The 24948-nt window shown below is 38.3% G+C and overlaps 1 protein-coding gene across 1 annotated transcript in view; it reads left to right on the top strand.

The window, feature by feature from the left end:
- Window positions 1–691: 691 nt before the first annotated feature.
- Window positions 692–24948, top strand: part of LOC306857960 (BAH and coiled-coil domain-containing protein 1-like) — a gene marked incomplete at its 5' end in the record, with an annotated part of 96988 nt that continues 72731 nt past the window's right edge. The window contains one exon of the mRNA XM_079398266.1: window positions 692–867. Coding sequence (XP_079254392.1) covers window positions 692–867 — 176 coding nt within the window. The remainder of the gene's footprint in view (window positions 868–24948) is intronic.

The raw sequence follows: 24948 nt of genomic DNA, 5'->3' as shown, positions 1-24948 counted from the left end.
GCAGTTTAATTAACTGAAATGACTGACAAAAATGACTGAGGAAATTACATTTATAGCTAGTTGGGTGCATTAAATAAATTAGTGTTTGTAATGAAATCAGTCATTCCAAACGTCAGCGATTATAGATTTTCGTAATGTTTTTCAGTTTGTCAAAAAGACTGATGTGGCTTTGTCAGTTTTCCCTCTTTTTTTGCTAAAATGTCCTTGGTTTTCAATATAGGCTTAAGGATACTGTAAAAATGTATTGATCCTGGCATCTCTCTGTGAATGGTGTATAGCCTGCAGTGAGTCTTCTGTGTAAAAGTGGAGGTGTGCTGCAAGCTCGCTCGGTTGTGGTGAGATGAGAGAGACGAGCGGAGAATTTGTGTTTAGGCAGCAGTCGCAGCAATGGACGTACACTCGTGGTGTTTTCAATGAAGGATTACCATTACACATCTGAAGGAAACTAACATGATACGATTGGATTTGCATCACTCACTCGTGTAACTGGTTTGTAATTTAAACTACATTTTATGATTTTTGTGTTGCAGAAAAAATGACTGGGACATACTTTTTTGGCCGTCAGAGCCAAAACTGTGCTGAATGCAAGACCTAAACGAAACTCTTAACGGGATTATAACATCTGGGCGGCGTTCGGTTCGGTTCTCGTGGTTTCCCGCTCTGGATTTCGGATTTATCAGTTTTTATCGGGATGGAAGGCCGGGATTTCGCTCCTCCGCCGCATCTTCTGGCAGAGAGAGGCGCGCTGGTTCACAGAGGCGCCTCGAGGATCACTCCTGCCGGGCACACGGCTGTGCAGCATCCCGGTCACTTTCAGCCTGGGAAATATTACACCTCACACATATCGATGCCTCCACATTCAGGTAAGTGTTATGCTTGTTTTCCCCTGTCGATAAGTGAATGCCTTTAAAACGTACTTTTTGCAGATTAAAATAGCTTAACTTCACAATAGCGCATTGACGTGTACTTAGCCTACACTTACTTTTTTATCTGGAAATAAAGGTCTTTTTTGTAAATAAGCAATTGCTACGGTCTCCATATAGTCAAATCTGACTGCATTGTAGCGTTTTATCGGACAGTTTACTTAAATGATATCTGACGTGCTGCGAAAGGCTGGCCGTTTCTAGTTGAGCAGTGCGTATCAGAAGAGAGCAGTAAGAAAATATATAGCCTACCTTTAACCTGATCTGGGAATATTATTGTAGGGCACCGTAATTTAGGCTATATTTAGTCTTTAAATTAGTTTTATTTAGTTTTGTTGATAATGAACAGTTAATTTATAGCTGGATTGCCCTCTTTGTTTCGCGCTCATTCAGACATCTAGTTTTCTCTGACAAAATAAGTTGTTTAGCTAGTATCCAGCCCCATGATTTTCTGTTAATTATTAGGGTGCATATTTGAGCGGTTTGCTGCCACAGCTGCTTTAAGTTAATAACACAAGCTTTGGTGTGTGTGAGCTGTGGTTCGAGAAGTCTCCAAGATTAGGGTCAGTAGCTCTGTGTGTGTGTGTGTGTGCGCGCGAGCGCGCTAAAAGAGGCGTCTGTAATACCAGAAAATCCGGTTTCTATATTGAGCAGTGATGTGACGGGGTGCGAATGAGTTGACAGTGCATGCATTACATTTAACAAGTGTCTCCAGCATTCAAACTACCTTTGGGATAGAGGTACACTTTGCATTTTGGTTATTAATGAGATATAAATTCATATAGCCTATATGTGCACACGAATACGTCAGCCTGTGTATGCTTCATCTTCAGTTGTTAATCGCAGAGAATATCACATTTTGTATGTAATTCCAAATTTTTTATTTTCTATTTTTTATATAGCATTAGTTGACATAGCAATCCTTTTGGCTGATGTGTTGTTTTAAAGAATGTGTTCAGCAGTGTAGTTTTAAACAATGAATTAAACTCGCTTTGGTGTTGTTTTAGTCGGTACTTAAATATAATTTAGTTTTTCTTTTTTGTTTCATGTATCTTAACATTTATTTTTTTCATGTATATTTTTTCATATTAACCCTTGGCTTGTTAATTGGTGTGTGTGTGTATGTATAGGATATATATATATGGCTTGTTAACTGGTGTATATGCGTGTGTGTGTGTGTGTGTATAGCATATATATATTTTTAGTTTGCAGTTGAATTCGAATGAGACGTTTCATTCGCTCATTCACTGTGCTTTAGGCTCAGCTGATGTATTTTCAGTCGAATTCGTATTCGATGCATAACTTTCTCTGTGTTGTAGACTCAACTGAAATTTCACAAGCGAGATCTATCACAACGCTCGCTGGTCCTGATGGTCCCCGGCGCACGGTGAATGCGCGCGGGTACTGATGGGTCGTTAGCGGCTGTTTTTCTCTCCAGCCTCCTGCTGCTATACCCTCCCTCACCCACTGCCTTCTTAAAGTAATTTTTATTTGTTCCTTACACAAATAACTCCATCCTCTTACCTCATACAGAGACAAACTAAGGTCCGCAAGATAAACTCTATAAAACATACAGTCTCTTTTACGATAGCTGCTTTCGAGTAAATGCACATCTTCCTGTCTTTATTTTTCATCTCTAATATATTGAATCGGTTCATTCTCTCTTTCTTCGACGACTGTCGTCGAGCTCAATGCGTTTTAAAAGCCGCACCGCCGCTAGATTGATGGATTTTGTTGTGCTTCTCAGGTCTCGCGTGCACATCAAATGCTGCTCTGGCAGTGCGCGCGGATAATGTGTACAGTAGGATCTCGCTTTCTTCTTTCTTTTTCACCCCCCTCTCTCTTTCTTTTCTTTCCTCCATATCCTCAGCAGATGTCTGTAACGTCTGCCTCAAGGCGGACGCCAGCTCATGCCATACAGGTGCATCATTACTTGTGTGTGTGTGTGTGTGTGTTTGTGTGTATGAGTATGTGTGTGCGCTCCTATCAATTTCTTGTTCTTCCGCTGTGGCTTTTTTAATCAACACAGGTGTTTTTTCTGCTCATACAGAATAGGTAATATACGATGATACTGTGTGTATTATTTTACATCATGTACTGGGACAAAAGTAATTTACATTTAAGTTTTAGACCTTCCTCTTTTTTTGTTTGCATGGGATAAGCATTTATATAGCCTAAGCAGACATTAGTATATATTTTCCTTCCCTTGTTCTGTGTATAAATAATATTTTTCTCTTTATTTCTGCTTATTTGATCAATTATTTGATATCCCTATATTCCCCTTAATTAAAATGTATTATTTCAGACAAACACACATACACACACACACACACACACTTATAGGCCTACATATAAACCGTAATCCCTAGAGTGCAGACATGCAAGATGTGAGGAAAGTCTAAAAGTCCCTTAATGATTGTGAAAATAAATAAGAAATTCACTCTGGTACTCTTTTAGCCAATGCTACACTTTAACTGTTGAATCACAAAAATTTGCCCTCACCCTCGGCGTTACAGAGTGGTTTTGTAGCTCTGTGCCATAGCAGTCATGTTTCTGCAAAAGCAGTGGTCTGCCCTGTCAAGCTTTGGTCGGCCTTCTTTCATATCACTTCTTCCTCTCTCGCTTCTGTGTGCCTTGAGTCCTGATTTAACAATGCGGTGTCTGCGCTGCTGTTGATCCTAACCTGTCTCACCCTCCCCGTCCACTCGTTCCTCTACAGTGCAGCCCTGCTCCGCACTGAGGTACTGCTGCCCCCAGGCCATTCGCCTTTGATAGAGCTTGTAGTTTAAATTAGTGAATTTGCTTGAGTCTAGTTAGTATCTCTGTTCCTTTCTCTTTCCTTTTCACCTGTGCATGTCTCTGCACTATCCCTGACTTGCAACAGATCACTTGTAATACATACATTTTAAATTAATTACAGCATCTTTGGAATAAATGTTTATGTTTGATTCCACCTTCATTTGAAAACTTCCGAAATGGCATGCGATTCCTTCACTGCTCCAAAATAGAGTAAAAGAGTGAAAGTGACTAAAAGAGAGAGAGGGAGAAGAGGAAAAAGAGCGGCTGAATGTTTCCACCTGGTTGGTAATCTGGCCCAATTACCTCTGCTTGGTAGCACAGAGCCTGGCGTGTTCCATCGCCACTCACTATGCCTGCCAGCTGAGTGCTGTGCGCGAGTGTATGACGCTCTGTGTGTGTGTGTGTGTGTGATTCAGCAGAGCCTCGTTGGCAGAAGCGACATCGTCCCCCCTCCCCTCCACCCCACAGTCTCTTCTTTCACTGTTTGATGTGCCTCAGTAGGCTGAGAGAGTCCCAACGCCCTGGCCCGACTGCACCCATCACCGCTGCCCCCTCAAACAATGCATCTGCACGTCATCAATGCCGGCAGAAAATCATTTATTAATATTTGATATGTACACCTTCTTATGTGCACCTATAAAATATGTATTACCCGCTTCAGCGCCTAGAATATCATCACTTTCGATGCCTGTGACTATTGATCAGGGCCGTGTTTCCCAAAAGCACAGCTGTGCCGTTAAAGTCATGAGATCAGGCCAACATGGTGCTTTCCAAAAGACACTGAAGCGGCTCACCTGCATTCATCTAAAAATAGTTCCATCATCATTTAATCTTTTATAATTCACTCATCTTTGTGTCATTCCATTTATGACATTTTATGACTTGATTTTATGATGTGATTTTTTTTTTTGTCCACATAGGACTATGCAATGAAAGTTAATGTGGTCTAATTTGTTTTGCAGTGACTTTCAGACTTTCATTGTATGGAAAAAAAAATTCTAAATCTTTGGTGAAAATCAGTTTTAGAACATTAAAGTGAGGAAATAAGGGTATAATTATAATCTTAAAGCATTGAATATGTTATTTAAAATCTTTACTTAAATGAATGTGATTTATTTTATGCTGACAAAACATTTACAAACAGTTTTCTATAGATTTAATGCAAAGCAGGAGGATTTAATTGAGGAAGTGTGAATGCATGCATGGCAACTCAGACATGGCACCTATTGTAGGCTACACCTGACATATGATATGGTGTTTTCACACCAAATCTGAAAATTGTCACCCTTCCGACTTGGATTTGTGCAACTGATACTTGAGAACTGACTGGGTTAAAAAATGCTCAATGGGAGGGCTTGTAATATGCACACAGATACAATCGCACACAAATACACATAAGCTAAACTTAATAACGGATGCAAGCAAATAAGGGTCAGTAGACACTGACGCACACACACACACAGTTCAACTTTTAAACCCTGGGTTCATCTGCTGTGCATTGGATCAGCACAACAATGAGGCAGTACTCCGGGGCGCCATGAGCTACAGAGCTCATTTATACAGCTGTCAGGCTCCCTCTTTCTCTCTCTCTCTCTCTCTCTCTCTCTCTCTCTCTCTCTCTCTCTCTCCCTCCCTTTCTCAATATCCTCCTCCTCTTCCTTCTCTGTTTCCTACTGGCTCACATTTTCACAAGAAAACAGCCCTCCTGACTCGTCAACATTGCTGTTTGGATTTCATCAGTTTAACACCCAGCATTTTTTTTTTCTTTTTTCATTTTATTATTGTTTTGTTTAGCATGTATATGTGATTCTCTCAGCTATCTCACAAATTTTGACACATTTCCTTCAGGGTGTTACACAGTTCTTCTCTGAAATTTGGAGGGGCTTGCTTTAGTGCTTTGGAAATGAGATTAAACTGCATATTAAAATACACTGAATGTTCCTGTTAATTGTGTGAATAGTTCTAATATAAATCAAGACCTTATATTTATTTTATTTTTCCTTTTTTTTGTTATTAATTTTTTAAAATATATTTTATGGAATTTAATAAAAAAAATGTTAGAAAAATTATTTTTATATTTTTTATTTAATATTTTATTAAACAATTTGCACCAAATATTTTATGATGTCTGTTTTTTTAATAAGTATTTGAAAAAGATATTCAGATATTTCATATACTGACCTGGGCCAGCAGCTATCTTTTTTTGTTAAGTCCTGTAAATTCACTAGTTTGTATGGGGTTTGAGCAGAATATGTTCTTTCTTTCATGTGTACGTGTGCGCGCTTGCATGCTGCTTGCTACATCCTGTGAGCTACTTTTCATTGTGACACCTCAACTGATGGACTCAACCACCACAGCATATTATAACCATGTGGGGAATCTCTCTCTCCTCCCGCACTCTTTCCCTCGCACTGTCTCTTGCACCGCTGTCATTATTAATTCCAAACTTTGACTCGGCCTGCAGCCAGCTTTTGTAAATGAGAAACAATTTTGGGATTTGGCTTAGAAAATAAAAGCCCTCCACACTGGCTTTGATGTCTGATAGTAAGAGAGAAATGACATTTTAAATAGGCTGCAAAAACAAAACCTTGAAAGTGCTTCCATTCTGTGGTGAGGATGTGTGATTGGACGAGGAAACTAGTGACAGGCCTGACTGTGTATGCTAGGAGGAACTGGGAAATTCACTTCCCTTTTTTTGGGATTGTGTGTGTGTGTGTGTGTTCTTAATCATGGATGCTGTATAATTTCTGTGTGTTTGTGCATGTGTGTGCATACAGTAATCAATAATCGATCAATCTGTGTGTCCTCAACAAGGTCGGATTGTCCCGCCTTGGCGCATGTAATTTCACAGTTGTGCTGAGCTCATCACCATCAGATACTCAGATGTAATCAGGCAATATCATCAAGGATTTTATGCTGCAATGGCATCTGACACCTGTATGTACCAGGTGCACACACACACACACACACACACACACAAACGAGCTTATTCCACACTCAAGATGGAAGCAGAATCCAACTACCTTATTCATGCAGTTATAGTTTAAAACATTATTTTCAACGCTTCTCACTATTTTGCATTATCAAACGCATTTTATCATTCCGTTCATGTGACTATTATAAAATACACGTTGTATATTTCGATATTTGGGTATCTTGAGCAGTATGTGGCAGTATGTGATCATGCGATACCACACAGCAAGACGAGCACACCAAGTGTATGCAGAGCCTTCATTAAATATACATAAAGCATGCTTTTTAAGGACACATTGGCTTTCACACCAGTAAAAGAAAAAAAGCACAAAACAAAGATTAGCATCAGGAATTCAATATTAATCAGTCTCAAGGGACATTCTCTCTCTCTCTCTTTCTCCTCTCTCTCGTTACAGCGAAGGCTTTAATTCGAGAGGGACTTGTTGCTTTCGAGCCGCATGTCTGAATATTTTCATGTTCTCTGATTAAAACATAACTCCGGTTGACGTGTCGCCTTTGTCTTTGGCCCGTGCTTTGATTGCTTGTTGAGTTTTCCTTGCTCACTTTCATCCCTCCCTAATCGTCTTCCTGAATCTTTTTGTTTGCATTTTTATTATTATTATTTTTTTTCTTTTAGGCAAGAACTTGCTTGTTTTTTTTCTCTGTCTCACTCTCTCTGTCTGTCTCTCTCTCTCTCTCTCTCTCTCTCTCTCTCTCTCTCTCTCTCTCTCTCTGGTTCTGATTAGCATTTCTCAGACTCAGCAGGAGGTTGGCTAGCTGTGGGGGAAGACTGTGCCGTGACCACCGTGACCACACAGTCATGCCTGAACACGGAGCCAGCCTTCCATGCATCCTATAATAGCCCTTGTTCTATTTCTGGACCCCGGCCTTGCCATTTTTACCGAGAATGCACAGAAAAACGAAGCCTTATTTGACCACACGAATTCTCAGCTTCACTCCTCCCACAAGTCAAATTCTGCGAAGCGAACAACATGTCAAAACATGCGGGTCTCATTCCAATAATTTGAAAGAGTCCTCCCTCTCCGCACCATTTTGGCCCCTAAAATGGGCAGGGCTGTTAACCTGAGCTTGCTCCAGGGGAATCGTCCCTGTAATTAATGTTCTCTAAACAGCTTTGAATGAAAGCATCTGCTTATTGACAAGTAAGCAATTATACAGCAAGTTGCTTTGTGTTATACTTTAATTTTTTTAAAGATGATGCAACTTATAGGGTTGGTGCACATGAGAGCGCGTGCTGTTATAAGTCTCTCCTGAGTCAGAGTTTGCAGGGTGGTAGAATGAGGCTCGGGGCTGCTGGTAATTCCTCTCTGGGCTCGGAGTTTCTGAGCCTCGCTTTCACACTGATACTGGTTGGTTAGAGGGGGATTAGAGGACTTCATCATTCACTGGACCCCAGAAGAGAGGTGTGGATCAGGGTGAGAAGAGGGAGGAAGGAAAGGAAGAAGGGGAAAAAATCAGAAGTAAAAAGACAGAAAGGACAGAAAAGGAGAACACTAACAAAGGAAGAAAAAGTATAGGAAAGTAAGAAGGGAAGACAAGTAGAAAGAAAAGAAAAGGAAAAGGTAGGAAAATGGAAAGAAAGAAGAAAGAAGGAAGGGACAAACTGTTAGGAAAGGTGGGGTAAAGGAAAGAAGGAAGTAAGGAACAAATTGGAGGAAACATAGGAAGGTAAGAAAGGGAGGAAGGAAAGGAGGAGAAAAGGTATTGGACAATGGAAGGAAAGAAAGAAAAAGGAGAACGAAAATAGTGAAAAGAATGGGAAAGGTATGGTAAGGAAAATAGAATTTAAAAGGTGTTGCAGGAAAAAAGGAAGAATGAAAGAAAATAAATAGGACAGGTGGGGAAAAAAGGAAGAATGGATGGGAAAAAAAGAAAAAAGTAAGGAATGAAAATAAGGAAACAAACAAAAGAAAGGTTGGAATGAAATAGGGATGTGCCATATTGAAAAAAAAAGATATCTCTGTATTTTATTTTTCCGATAACGATAATTAGACTATATTTTGCAGAGTGTGTTATTGTGCTGATATCAGACTACCGTGGACAGCTGCGATTTTTGATATTCTTCATATTCTGTGTGGTCAGTTCACATCAGTGATTAATTTATCTTTTCATTTAAGTTTAAATTGATTTTTACCTTTAATAAATCTATTTTTTTCTAATAGTGTACATCTTTTGAGTCAAATTGTTACATTTAATCAGCCAATTAAGATAATACACATTTATGCTGTTACCAAACAAATGAAACCAGTATCATCAAAATTAATCTTTGCAGAAGTTGCATTTAGATGTATTTACACACTATTTAATGCAGCTCAGAGGGACATGGAGTGCTTTAACCGGTTACAAATGCATAATGTTTTGACATTTTAAACACAAAACATTGAATACCGATATGTAAAATTATTTTAAAAATGAAAAGACTTTAAATAGTGATATTAAATAGTGATATTATACTTGTGATATTAAAATCACCAGTAGGTGGCAGAAAGTCACTGTTAAGAAGTGAGTCATTGCGACTGAACCGAATCATTTAATAGTTGATTCATTCAGGAACGAATCACAGTCATGTTGCTCAGAGACGATAAACAGTGCTGTATCTGTTTGGAATTATTTTTTTTGTTGGCGAAATGGAGTAAAAACAGGCAATATGGAGTCTAAAACATAAGTCTCTTAATATTAACTTATTGTTTATTGAACTGTTGTATAAAATCAATATCGCATTTGTAATCATGTTTATTTTTGAAGAAAAAACGGCGAAAATATATACATTTTCTGTCCGCATATCTTGAATTTTGCGATCATTCTTAATGCATTTTAATAGACTGAATCATGCAGTGAAAGAACAAATTCTAAATGCGCGTGCACTGTTTAACCCCCTTCATCACCACGCAGGCTAACGTGAGCGTGCACTCAGTTGGTGTTTTGTTTGGTTTTTGCAGAATACTCGATATTGTGAAATTGCACATCGTTAAAACAACAATTACGATATTATCGCACACCCCTAGAAGGAAAGAAAACTGGAAGGAAAGGAGGAGAAAGAGTAGACAATGGGAGGAAGACAAGGAAGGAGAAAACAAATGAAGGAAAATAAAAATAAATGTGTTAGAAAGGAGTTGGAAAGAAGGACAGAAAATAAGAAGGAAAAAGAAAGGAAGAAGGAAAGCACACAGAAAGAAAGGAAATATGGAAAGAAAAGGAGAAAACAAGGAAGAGAGGAAGAGGAGAACAGTAGAAAGAAAAGTAGGAGAAAGGGTAGAAAAATAGAAGGAAGAGTGGACAGGAAAGAAGGAATGAAGAGAAAAGAAAAGGAAATGAGTTGAAAAAGATGTTGAAGGGAAAGAGAGAAAAAAGGAAGGAAGGAAAGCAAATGGGAATTTAGAGGAAGGAGGGATGGATGGACTGGAAGAAAGGAAATGAGGAGGGAAGGAAGGCAAAGACAGACAAGAGAGGAAGAAAGCAGGTGATATATGTGTGAATATAATGTATATGTGTGTGTGTGTGTTCTTTCCACTATGGTTTATGCTTCAGCGAGAGTGCTGATGTCATGTAGACACTACCAAGATTAAAGTGTTGCACCCGCTGTCTGGGGTGTAAACACTGCCGGCACATTAAACACTGCAGAGAGAGAGAGAGACGGTGGGACAGGGTACGGGGAGACATGAGACGGTGACAGAGAAAGATAGAAAAAGGCAAGAATGAGTAACAGAATGCGAGAGTGCGGTGAAAGAAAAAGTGTCTGATTAATAAAAGGGAAAGTTGTGTAATGACTCTCTAATGGCTCACACCAATGACATCAGCAGCAGTGCATGTTCATTAATGCGAGGAGCGTTCCTTCATCTCTCCTTTCACAGCATTTGCATTGTTTTCACTACAGCGCTGTAATTAAGATGCGTTTACATGAGACACGTCAATGTAACGCTGCTTATGCTGCTACAAGAGCCTCATGCATGCTACGTAATAGATTATGGCATTCATCAGGGATATTTTGATTTGATAATTCTTGTATTCCTGTTCTTGTCCTTCAAATCAACATCCTGCATCTGATTATGAAGGAAATAAGCAGTTTTCAAGGAGCTGACGGAAATCAGGCGAAAATAAAATGGTCACATAAATAATTTGCCTACAGTTTAGAGATTCTGTGTTTGCAATGATAAGGAAAATACTCATCCGCTTACCTTGTTTTTTCCTCATAGTTGTGTCTTTGAGCTCAAGTTTATTCTTCCCAGAGGAACATTTCAGTGCCTTTTTAGCTCGTTTTTAGTTCTGTTTGGTTTCACTGACATGTCTCAGATATGAAAAAATAGACATAGAGTCATTTGTCAACATAAATGAATAGTTTAGAGCTGTAATGAATGTGGAGAGCATACACTACTGTTTAAAAGTTTAAGGTTGGTAAGATTTTATAATGATTTTGAAAGAAGTTTCTTATACTCAGTGTAAAATGCTGTAAAATAATAATATTGTGAAATATTATTACAATTTAAAATAACTATTTTCTATTTTAATATTTTTTTTAATCATTTGTTTCCTGTGAACTCAAAGCTGAATTTTTACTAGCCATTACTCCAGTCTTCAGTGTCAGATGATCCTTTAGAAATCATTCTAATATGCTCAAGAAACATTTATTATCAATGTTGATAACAGTTGTGCTGCTTATTATTTTTGTGGAAATGTTGATTCATCTTTTTTAAGATTCTTTGCTGAATAGAAAGTTCAAGATGTAACAATGTAGATCTTTACTGTCACTTTTAATCATTTTAATGCTTCCTTGCTTAAAAATAAAAAACAGCATTTTTTCACATAAAAATATAGTGTAAGTGATGCCAGAATTTTCATTTTTGGGTGAAATATCCCTTTATTTCCTTAAAAGTCTTAATTTGCTGATCTCATTGCTGTTTAGGAGAAACAAATGAGATGCTAAACATCTAATTTATGATTTTTATTTCCTACAGGTCATTATGAACATCATATTAAACCTGTCTGGGCTTTTCCGCTTCTTATACATGTACATGAACTTTTGAAAATACATGTCTGTCTGTGTGTGTGTGTGTGTGTGTTTGTGTCTGTCTGTATTAACGCTATGAGTGTATGCGTGTCATGCTGGCTCCAGTCTCCAGCGGTTATCAAAGGCCTTGTGGGTGCTGTGTTGTCTCTCAGGCTTTACGGTCGTTCCCTCAGCACGTCTGGCTGGCCTGGCCTGTCCTCTATCATGCCTGCCAGATAGTGGCTCCTCTGTGCTGGGCTTTGTTTGGAGGTCAGGAGCCTTACACACAGCTGTGGACACAACACAGAGGCAGTCAAAGTCCCACAGTCCTCCCCTATCATCTCCCCCTCACACACACACACACACAAATACGATCAGGACATGGAGCCAGTCCAGCCTGATGAAAGAGGGGAAGATGTGAGGCGTGAATCGAGGCTATAGTGATTCCACATCTCGGGTGCCAGGAGCGCTGCTCCTCTCGCTCCTTGACGGATGTCTAAGGATAGAACGAGCGCTGGTTTGTATGAAAGTTAGCGATTCAGATTTTTTTAATGGTTTAAACTCTTTTCATAACTTGGCTCGTCTTGCTGGGGCAGAGGAGTGTTTTGGCCAGCTGTTGCAGCGAGTAGACAAACACGTTTAGGCGGCCCGATGTTATGTTTCCACTGTAAAGACCATTCGATCAGTCTTTAATTCTCCTAATAGCCAAGAGACCGGCCTATGATTACACTTTCAGCTCTCCGTGTGACTCTGCAAATTGTATTCCTCTTTCACTCACTTCTTGTTCTCTTTCGCTCTCTTTCTCTCTCACTTCCAACTGTTAGTCTGATACTCAGTTTAAAGGTGCTGTTTTGCTAATATCAGCCTTGTTGTTAACTTCATTCTCACACCCTCTTTCCAAAACTCGAACGTGCTAAATTATTTACAGTCAGAAATGATTGTGATTGGCTAGAAAAGGACTTACTTTCAGCCTAAGGCTGTCACAGAGACAGGTATGCCTTCTTTGGACACCAATTTCAGCGAAGTCTGGCCGGTAATCGCATTTCGTGCGTCATATTGCAAATATTGCTGAGAGGACCTTCAATGCACTTTCTGTTTCATACTTAATGCATGTGCAGATAAACACACCTTTGTATTGCAGCCTTGATCCATAACCTATAATCTGCAAAAGTGATTCAATTTCTTTTATAGTCACACATTCACTCCCCTCTGAATATTACTAACATTATTCCTGCTCATGCCTTTCACTTCTTTTCTCCTCCATCTCTCTGTGCCTTTATTTTCAGTACATATCTCCTTGAGTTGTTGCACTTTAATACTCTTTCAATAACTCTTTATCCTCTTTGTGGAGTATTGGTAAGAGCCGGAAGTCATGCACTTCAGAGCCCCCCTCACCTCACTTGTGCAGAGAATTTCCAACATGGCAGCTGTTTGTTAGAGCAAGTGAGCAAAACCACCATTTCTACATTTCAATGCAACACAGTCCACCTCAGCTGAAGAACAGACATTTAATATTCTTATAAAAACTAATTGGAAATTGATTACTGGGTCAATGAGGGTACACTATTTATACAAAAATATACTAGCATTCAAAAGTTTGGGGTTTGTAAGATTTTTCTTTTTTAAGAAAGGAACACTTTCAGCAAAAATGCATCAAATTGATTAAAAGTAACAGTAAAAACTTTTAGAATGATTACTGATTTAAATAGATGCCATTCTTTTGAACTTTCTCTACCTCAAAGAATCCTGGGGGAAAATAATCATGGTGTCCTCACAAATCTTAAGTAGCACCACCATTTTCAGCTGTGACAATAATAAGAAATATTACTCCAGCGTTTTAGAATGATTTTTGATGCATCATGTGACACTGACGACTGGAGTAATGGCTGCTGTAAATTCAACAAATACATACAAAAAAATATTTTAAAATTGTAATAATATTTTACAATATTGCTGTTTTTATTGTATTTTTGATGCAGCCTCAATGAGCATAAGATATTTCTTTTTGAAAACAATGCAGTCTTACTGGGAGCAACATTTTGAACAGTTGTCTACTGAACATTTCAAATTAAATACATACAATGATTTCAATTTCCCACTTCTATAATAAGTATGATTTAAATTTCGGATTTTTGGGGGAAAAAAGGAAAAAATATTAGGGTGGTACAGTTGAGATCATAATGAAAACAGCCTCATTCAAAAATGAAAGTTTTGAAAACAATGTTTTTATTAAGTAGCTTGTTACAATTTTTAATGTTATGTCTTTGAACAAAAATAATTAGTCTAGTTTTGCAATCAAATTCCATTTGTTCTATTTGTTGCAGATGTTGGTTCATGTGCACATTCCCCCGATGGACGTCTGTTGTTCACTGTATATTTAAGACTCTAAGTAAAAATAGTATTTTGGCAAAATGTTTCTCAAAAACCACAAGAAAATTGTCCAAAGTCACTGTGTGCACTGTTGACGCAAATTGCTGCCTGGTGAATTAGGACAGCATTACCAACCTCAAATTTAAAATAAGCTCAGATTTTGACATGTTTGTGTATAGTTTGTTATTTCTTATATATTTAATGGTCGGGTTTTCACGGTCAATTCAAGTGTAGATGTGGGGCTAGAGAGAGAAAGAGCTCAATGCTCTGCTGTTGACTGGTTCAGAGTCTCAAAAGAGAGTTCTCACACTGGCCAGAGTCTTTACTTCTGCCTCTATCATACAACAGGGAAATGCAAGGGTTAGGATGAGTTCAGTAAATCGGCCGTGTTTACTCTTTTATGTTATTTTCCATGCGTGTGATTGTCCAGGACTGGAAGGACTGTCTGCAGGTGGCTTATTCAGGTTCTCCTGCAGATCTTGCCGGTCTGAGCTCACCCTTGCTCCTAATGAATCTTACCTTTTTCCTTGGGAGAAATCGCTTCTTTAGTGCTTAGTGGAACACACGCAGTCTCATCTGTTTTCTCAAGGTTACAGTGCTACAATAGTACTCCAATCTTCTCATTTTCAGAGGCGTTTAACCTCAGATCTGGGATCAGCCTTGCTTTTCCTCATACGGTGAACGTTGCTTCTACAGTAGTTCAAACAGGGGCATGTTTGTGGCCCCCGGGTCGGATCAAGAGGAAGTCTGTTTTCCTGTCGTTCGCTCTCTCTCCATTTTGGAGCCATGAGAGAAGAAAATGAAACACATTTATCTTGGGCTTCCCTCTTCTCTCAACCCTTCATGTGTCCTTCCTTCTGCTTTTATTTGTCGAACACATACGTACACACAAACCCCCGGAACGATGCGCCCATGCAGCGCCGTCGATATTCAGAAGGGCCCTGAATGGATGGCTGGCATTTGCATGCATTGATTGAGTGCATGTTTGCCCAATACTTCAGCGCAGTTGATGGCTTTATTAGACACATTGATTTAGAAGGCAGATAGATGGAGGTGGCGACAGGGAGGGGAATGAACAGAAGGGAATGAAGGAGGAAAGAGAGGGAACATTGTGGCACACATGCTGAAAAATGGGAGTAGTTTGCGTTGCTTTTCTGTGTATCTGGCAAATTTGAAATTGTAATAAATCACGAATAATAGTAAATTAATCACAAATAATAATTTATAATAAACTGGTTTTGTATTGAATCAAAAGGGCACACTGTGACTTTTAGATCCTCTGTTGGTCAAATGTGCACATTTAGTGTTCATCAACTTGAACTTTTAGTTATTGATTTAATTTGTAAAGTTATTAATTGCATTGTATTGTTACAGTCATTTATATTTAATTTACATTAGAAAATGTTCATTTTAAAAAGTCAAAATTCCCATTGATTTTTTGATTAACAATAAAAGTCCAATGTAATCTTCATTACTTGTGAGTTTTTTTTTGTGTTTTTTTTACATTTAATGGCATTTCATGCTATTTTCAAAAATGTAGTTAAACAATTAAAGGAAAAAAGAAGACGTGAAGGAGAAGCTAGAGTGAGAGATGGCTTTAGACAGTGAGAACTGTGTGACATGTTGACCTGCATGTGTGTGTGTGTCCTGAAAGTGTCTGATTAGGAGGACGGTGTTTGGTTGTCAGAGGAAGCGGTGGCCTAATGTGGGAGGTCTCACCTTTTCACTGACTGCACTCAGCTTTAGTGTGACCCAACTACTACGCTCGCTTGCGCGCACACAGACACACACACACACACACACACACACACACACACACATGTTGGTTTTTGTGGTTTATGGGGACTCTCCATAGGCGTAATGGTTTTTATACTGAACAAACTGTTTGTGCTATTGCCCTACACCAACCCTACACCTAAACTTAGCCCTCACAGGAGACTTTGTGCATTTTTAGATTTTCAAAAAAACACCATTTAGTATGTTTTTTAAGCCTTTTGAATTACGGGGACATAGGCAGTGTCCTCATAAACCACCTTCATATTGTAATACCTCTGTCATACCCATGTCATTATACAAATTTGTGTCCTCATAAACCACATAAACATGCGCACACACACACACACACACACACACACACACACACACACACACACAGACACAGAGGCATGAACACAGGATAATTAGGGGTGGATCACAGATTGCTGAATGCTCTCTCTCTCTCTCATTCTCTCTTTCTTTCTCTCTCTCTCTCTCTCTCTCTCTCTCTCTCTCTCGCTTCACGTTGTAGTTAAATGTGCCTTAAATCTGATTTTTTTTCCCCTCACATGTGACACAGATCTGACACACTGTCTGAACAGCAAAAACCACATTCATTGCTACACTTTCCATGACCTTTCTAGTTATTCGCGTTTATAAAAATACAGTTTTTTTATGTTTAAATAATATAATTTGGAATTTTTAAGGTTTTAAATAATTTTATGACTTGTTTTAGACTGTTGAAAATTGAGGGAAAAAGTAGACAGAAAAGTTTTGTTTATTCATCATGAAATATTTTTATTCAACAAGGAAGCATTAAATTAATGAAAAATGGCTTTTATAATGTTACAAAAGATTTTAAATAAATTGTGTTCTTTTGCACTTTCTATTCACAAAAAATGCTGCAACAAAACATTGATAAAAATATAGTTTCTTGAGAACCAAATCAGCATATTAGAATGATTTCTGAAGGATCATGTGACACTGAAGACTGGAGCAATGCCTGCTGAAAATTCAGCTTTCCACCACCACAAGAATAAAATACATTTTAAAATATATTAAAATAAAAACTGTTTTAATAATTTCTTACAATATTACCATTTGTACAGTATTTTTTTAAACAAATAAATGCAGCCTGTTGAGTATAAGAAACGTCTTTCAAAAACATTTTGAATGGTAGTGTATCAGCTTTAGGTTTAAGAGTGTCACCTGTTCAAACTGATGTCTGATATGGGTCACATTTGAAAAGTCATGTAAACAACCACATGAAAAAGTGAACTTATGCAGAAAATCATAATTTGGGCTCTTCGGTTTGCGGTGTGAACACATCCCCTCTGCCATTGTCTCTCTCTGTATCTCTTTTTAGCCTAAGCCGTACTGAACAATTCCCTCTAGAAGTGGCCCTTTCCATTTGATTTGAGTCTGCATGTGTGTTCAAGCCAAGCAGATGTGGTTTTTGGTTACACTTCTGTTAAAAAGGAAACTGCTGCCTTTTCTCCCTCCCATCACTTATTTTGAACATGGGAGGGCTAGGGTTTTGCCGTACCTCAGCTTTGGGGTTTCAGGCGTGCTTCACGCTCTCTTGCAGAGGCCAAATATAGAGGCTCGTTCCAGTGTGGGTGCAAGACACCGCCAGACCTGACCAGACTAGACCCCTCTACAACAAGTACTGCTATTTCCACTTTCCAACAGGAAACCAGCTGTGTGGCTTTAGCTTAGCAAGGGCTTTTTCAATTTGTGTGTGTGGAAGAGAAAGTAAGGAGGGTTTTAATGTCATGCGCGCATGTGCAGGTTAATCTCACGTTGGACAGAAGAACATTTGTGTGTGTGCATATCGGATGTAATGAGCAGTTACCAATGGGCGTCAGAGAGCAGGAAGCTGCTTCACCCCCTGTGCTCCTCTGTATCTGCTTTCTCCCTCATCCCTCACTCCTCCTCGTTTACTCTTACAATAGAGTGTCATTGTTTGCAAAGCTGCAAAAACGACCATTGTTTAGCTGCGCTTGTGGTTGGAAAAAGGGCAATTTAATATCTCTGTTCACCATTTAAAGTGTAGCGATATTGTGCTGATAACGTTTACGCACACACACAAATCATGGTGGGGACTTTCCTTTGGCCTCTATTGTTTTCACACTTTTACATTTAGCTTTTTGTTGTGCATGCAATTTTTCTGGTTTTTCTGTTTTTGGTGGGAGTTTTGTTCCCACAATATACACTGGTTTGTAATGGTTCTTGTATTTGTAACCATTTAAAAAAAAAAGAAATGAATATTTTTATTCAGCAGGGATAAATTAAATTGATGAAGGTGACAAAAAGAAAAATATTTATAATGTTACAAAATAATTTTATTTTGAATAATTATGCTCTTTTAAACTTTCTATATAAGAATTTAAAAAAAAAAATGTATCTCCATTTCCACAAAAATATTAAGCAGCACAATTATTTTTTAACATTGATAATAATAATAGTAAATTTTACTTGAGCAACAGATCTGCATATTAGAATGATTTGTGATCAGGAATAAATGACATTTTCATTACAGGAATAAATTACATTATAAAATATATTACAATATAAAACTGTTATTTTAAATTGTAACATTATTTCACATTATTACTGTTTTTACATCATTTTAAATCAAATTAATACAGCCTTGGTGAACATAACATACTTCTTTCAAAACATCAGAAAATCTTACCAATATACCATCTACATCTATTGCTTGTTATATGAAGTTAAATTTAAACTTTTTGCAATACTTATTTATGACATCATACGTGTTGTAAATAAAGGATTATTTATTTATTCAAAACTCTGGTTAAAAATAACTAAAAGTTATTTAAAAAAAAATCTAATTTAGAAAAGGTTTGTCTTTCTTCCCCAAATATAGTAAAGTAAACTTCCACATACATTTTTAAAAATCTATTTTACTTTTAAGGACATCTCCAGACATTCCCAAAAGGAGGTTTGTCATATTTTGTTAACTTGTGTGGACAAATAAGTCACCAAAGTATTGCTAAGCAAACCCACACACACACACACACACACACACACGCACACACTCGTTAACACACAAAAGACCATAAACCAAACATCCCAAGAAAAACTTAAGCAGATTAACAAAAACAGTCTTAGCAAACCAAGAAAGACAACAGAATCCACATATATACACATGGTTTGTACATACACACACTTCCACAATGGCAGGGCACAGAAATATCATTATGGTTAAAAAAAAAAAGAGAGAAAAAGACCAAAAAGAGCAACCTGAAGGAATTAGCGAGTGTGACTAAAGTAGTTGAGAAGAGAATAGCTTGAGTAATTCATCTACAGGTCTCTGCATGCCTGTTTGCACAAGCTCTGGATGCGTGTGTGCGTATGTGGACACGTACCTAGAGCAGCGGAAAAAGTCATTTGTCTCTGTGATTACTCATTAATGATCAGGACCCATCCAGCCACTCCTGTTTTGTTTGGTTTCTGTGCATATGTGTGTGTGTGTGTGTGTGTGTGCATATTTGTGTGAGTATGAGTGAATGAAGTGTGTTTGCTTTTCTCTCCCCCATCATGGTTAATTGCCCTCTCCTCCTCCTCCTCTTGGCTTAATGAGGTGTCTGACCCCTGGTCGCCTCCAGCACCATCAGAGCCTTATCATAACACACACACACACACACACACACACACACACACACACACACACACAGAGAGAGACGTACGCATGCTGAACATGGTTTCTTCCACAGTTCCTGCTGTTCCCACAGTCTCAGTACAAGAAACTAATGAGTTGTAGGTACGTCTCCTCGGGGTCCACATTCTGCTTGTGTGACTCAAATGTGAGTCGTGCTTTCGTTGGTCGTCTTTGCCATCCAGCACCGAGACAGATGCCGATGTCTGTTTGTGCCGGTATAAATACTGATAGTTGATTCTTGTGGCATGTTCAGACGAGTGTAATTAGGCTGCTGGATTATACCAGGAAGGAGGCGTGCGGCTCACCTACGTATCCAGCATCTGTGATTAAAGTTGGAATGCGTAACTGCTGTTTATGGCAGCCTGTTCGTGCTAGTGCTACAACTAGCACCTTTAAATATCAATGTTATTCTGAAATGATGTCTCTGGTGATTATGCTTAAACACTTGCGATTTTTTGAAGGTGCAATTTGACATTGCCATTGCTTATGAATTTTGTATATGAATTATATACACTCACCTGCCACTTTATTAGGTACACCTGTTCAATTGCTTATAACACAAATTGCTAATCAGCCAATCAGATGGCAGCAACTCAATGCATTTAGGCATCTAGATGTGGTGAAGACTACTTGCTGAAGTTCAACCCGAGCATCAGAATGGGGAAGAAAGGGGATTTAAGTGAACTTTGAACATGGAATGGTTGTTGGTGCCAGACGGGCTGGTCTGAGTATTTCAAAAACTGCTGATCTACTGGGATTTTCACACACAACCATCTCTAGGGTTTACAGAGAATGGTCCGAAAAAGAGAAATTATCCAGTGAGCGGCAGTTGTGTGGACGAAAATGCCTTGTTGATATCAGAGGTCAGAGAAGAATGGGCAGACTGGTTAGAGATGATAGAAAGGCAACAGTAACTCAAATAACCACTCGTTACAATCAAGGTATGCAGAATACCATCTCTGAACGCACAACACGTCGAACCGTGAAGCAGATGGGCTACAGCAGCAGAAGACCACACTGGGTGCTGCTCCTGTCAGCTAAGAACAGGAAACTGGGGCTACAATTCGCACAGGCTCACAAAAATTGGACAATAGAAGATTGGAAACACGTTGCCTGGTCTGATGAGTCTCGATTTCTGCTGCGACATTCAGATGGTTGGGTCAGAATTTGGCGTAAAGAACATGAAAGCATGGATCCATCCTGCCTTGTCTCAACGGTTCAGGCTGGTGGTGGTGGTGTAATGGTGTGGGGGATATTTTCTTGGCATATTTTGGGCCCCTTAGTACCAATTGAGCATTGTTTAAACGCCACAGCCTACCTGAGTATTGTTGCTGACCATGTCCATCCCTTTATGACTACAGTGTACTCATCTTCTGATGGCTACTTCCAGCAGGATAATGCACCATGTCACAAAGCTCAAATCATCTCAGACTGGTTTCTTGAACATGACAATGAGTTCACTTTACTCCAATGGCCTCCACAGTCACCAGATCTCAACCCAATAGAGCACCTTTGGGATGTGGTGGAACGGGAGATTCGCATCATGGATGTGCAGCCGACAATTTTGCAGCAACTGCGTGATGCTCTCATGTCAATATGGACCAAAATCTCTGAGGAATGTTTCCAACACCTTGTTGAATCTATGCCACGAAGAATTAAGGCAGTTCTAAAGGCAAAATAGTGTCCAACCCGGTACTAGCAAGGTGTACCTAAAAAAGTGTCCAGTGAGTGTATATAGCCTATATATATATATGTATAGGCTATATACAATTTATTTAATTTATTTAAATAATTTAAATAAATTAATATTTTTAAATAATTACTTTAAAACTACTTTTAAATTTCAATTTGCAAATTTCAATTTGCAGTTTTTTTTTTCTTTTGAAGACATCCATAAGGTTTGACATGCAGCATAAATTGAATTTTTTGTTTTCCTGAAATTGCTAGTAAATTTCACAAACAATTACAAACAAATGGCAAGTAACATTGAATTAACATGAAATTTTGAAATAGAAAACTGAAATAGTATTTTCTTGTAAAATGTACTCCAATATTTTTGGTTTTATTTACAACTTTGAAAAATAATTTTTAATTTGTATGTAAATAACTTTGACATTTCATTACAAATTTTAAACAAGTCATTATGTATATCATCATGGCAATAGAATTAATTGAAGTGCAATCGCTTTTAACCTATAGCTCACAGTTGTTTCTATATGAATGTGTTGATGTGAGATGAATTTTGTTGTTTTTATGGTGCAAGCTAGTTATTATTACCTCCATGTTAACTGCCATTTTGGCGAATCTAATCAGCCTGGTGCCTGGACCCCTGCGGCTGCCTCTGATTGGTTCCTCTCTTCCGCCATTGCAGGAAGAACACAAACCCCAGCTGACTTGTCAGCCAATCATCAGCTAAGCTCTCTTTGAGACCACTGGGAGAACTTGTGTGTGTGTGTGTGTGTATGGGTTGATTTTAGCATGAACCACGTGCATTCTGTTTGTATAGGGAGTGTGTTGGTTCTTATGCATTTCGTTCCCAATTTCCTGCATGCTGATATCTTTGTAAATGCATAACTTTGCATTTCTGTGTTGTGTAAATGCTTGTATGTGTATATGTGTGAGTGTGTGTGTGTGTGTCTAGACACTCAGCCACCTTTCAGTGTGTGAGAGATGCAGCATGCACTTCTGCCCTTGATGATGTGAGAGCGTCCCCCAGTTCCTCAGACACACTCATCCACCCTCTGCTCCTCCCTTCCTCTTCACTCATCTCTCTCTCTTTGTCTCTTCTGTCATTCTCTTCTCTGGGGGATTCTGAGCTCTATAGTCTGGGGTGTCTTTCAGTCTCTTGACAGGCAGATGGATGAGCGCTTGAAGGACTGCTGCGTGATTTCTGTGGCAGTGTGTGAGAGTATAGGGGCGGATACCTGGAGTGAACTCTCAGAAACCTCCAGTCTGGTGCCAGAAGGGTTTGACTGACAGCTGCTGAACCTATACAAATCTCCAAAGAGAGAGTGGGAATGTGGAAACAAAGAACTGTAAAAGATGTAGTGTTAAAGGTGAAGTGTGTAATTTTTGCATCACTAGTGACACCAAACAGAATTGCAAAAATAACGACTGCTTTAAACATGGAATTGCCATTGACTGAGATCCAAATCGTGCCTAGAGATGGAAATCAAGAAATATTTGGGAAAAGGTTTGTAAAATCTGTTAAGATAGAACGAAAACGTGGTAATATATATTCATAAATTAATTTTTATAAAAACTGTTGACAGTGTGTATCTGTAACACGTTGTCATATAAACATCCAGTCAACCGCACTAAAAAAAAAAAAAACAGTAAATAGGCCTAAATGCTATATTTTTTTGATTCACTAAAAAGAACCAACCCGAGTTCATTGGGGAATCGGACCTCACTGTTTGTGCTGTATCTTTTCAATTTACTGAATTAACCGAATCATATGAGTCATTCGTTTGGTAATCTATGTGTTTGATTCACTAAAATGAATCCGCTCATAAGAGTTGTTTGTTCAAGAAGCTGATTACGCTGTTCGCGTTGCATTCAAGTAGCTCTGTTGTGGTGCTGCATTACAGGAGACACTGTAATTGTATTTTTATTATGGCGTACTGCAAATCATGGACAGAAAATGCAAGTGTAAGAACTGATACAGAACAAAATATGACTGAATAACTTCAAATAGGAACCTGTTCTGTTCTCGCCTCAAACTTGCGGTTGAACCAGTGCTATTGTATCAGCTTCTACCATCGCTAAGGTGACATTATTTACTGTTTATAAACACGTTGAATGACGTGGAACATGAAAATCATGATATGCTACTGTCTGTTGTAAATTTAGTGATGCAATTCTGTGTTTAATTTGAGCATGGGAGCCTGCTGCTTGCTGGTTTTATGGTGGCTCATGGTAGTGCAAATGACTGATTGGAAACTTCATGCTGATTTGAGCAGTTGTTGAATTTTATGAGTGCTAGTTCTGGACCAACACTGTTCCAGTTTGGTTGTTGTGTGTTTTCAAAGTGGTGGTCACATTCAAATTCTAAGGAGCCTCTATTTTTCATGACTGAGAGTCTGCTTTTCTTGAACTGTGCCATGTAAATCTGTCCATTTGCAAAGGTTTATCCTTTTCTATCTTTCATTTATTCTCCATTTCTATTCTTTTACTGCTCCTTTAAGTTGATTCAGATCACTTGGTTTGGTTCTCTTGGGTGATCTGCTGTCTGCCTCCTTGCCTCTCTGCTTTTCTCCTCAATTACTGAAAGACTGAAGACGAATGAGAACGCAGGGCGAGAAACGTTAGTAAAAGAAAGACAAGAGCGTAAGAGTAGGTAGAAGTCTTCCCAATGGAAATGAGAAAAATAGGTGCACCGGGTTTTTTGTGCCTGTTTTAGTAAAAATTCACAGTAGTGAGAGGATGAAGGGGATGGTTTAGACTGACTTGTTGGTCATTCTTACTTTTATCTGTCTCTAGTTAATTGAACATATAGATTTTTTCTCACATTAGTGCTCTCTCACCTGGAATGCAGCAGAGTCAAGCCTGATTGTGTCACCTGCTTTCAGTTATTAGCCTTTTTATTTGTGCATTTTATTTGTCAGATGTATGTTTATGATTAATTTAAAATATCATGTTTATTATAAGTTTGGCAGTTGGTTTCACTGTATGTTTTTAATTCTCATAAGATTCATTCGTTTGGGAGTCGGTTTGCATTGGTTGCGCTATGTTTTTGATCCACAAAAAGAACCAGCTCATAACAGCCATTGGTTTGGTAGTCGGTCTACATTGTTTGCACTGGACATTTTTGTTCACTAAAAAGAACCGACTCATATGAGTCATTCATTGGGGAATCGGTCTACACTGGTTGCATGGAATGTTTTTGTTTCTCTTAAAAATAATTATCTCATATGAGTTATCCATTTGGGTTTTGAACCACACATGTTGGGCTCAATATTTTGCTTTTTGTTTGCACTGTTCTTGATACCCCCCCTAATTTTGATATCAGACATTTTTGTAATTTATCTCAATAATAAGTAGCCCAAAGAGCTTGTCCTGTGAATGTTAGTACTATCATCACATAATTTTCATTAACACTGAAAGGCCTATAACACCATCCATTGTAAATACAAATGATTTGAATTTCCATATTTTAGCAACGTTAGTAATGATAATAGTAACATTATCAAATTCATGAACTCAATAGCATATATCTTTCTTAATACGTTTTTTTTAGGGTCTCTTAACTAGTTGCTTTTTAGCATGCATATTACTAGAAAATTAGCCATTTATTAGTAATAATTAAGCACATATTAATGCCTTATTCTACATCCCTAATCCTACCCAATACCTAAATTTAACAACTACCTTACTAACTATTAATAAGCAGCAAATTAGGAATTTATTTAGGGAAAAGTCGTAGTTAATAGTGAATA

This window comes from Barbus barbus (genome assembly GCF_936440315.1).
Source record: "Barbus barbus genome assembly, chromosome: 38".
In the NCBI taxonomy this organism is placed as follows: Eukaryota; Metazoa; Chordata; class Actinopteri; order Cypriniformes; family Cyprinidae; genus Barbus; species Barbus barbus.
This window is presented reverse-complemented; position numbering and strand designations above follow the sequence as displayed.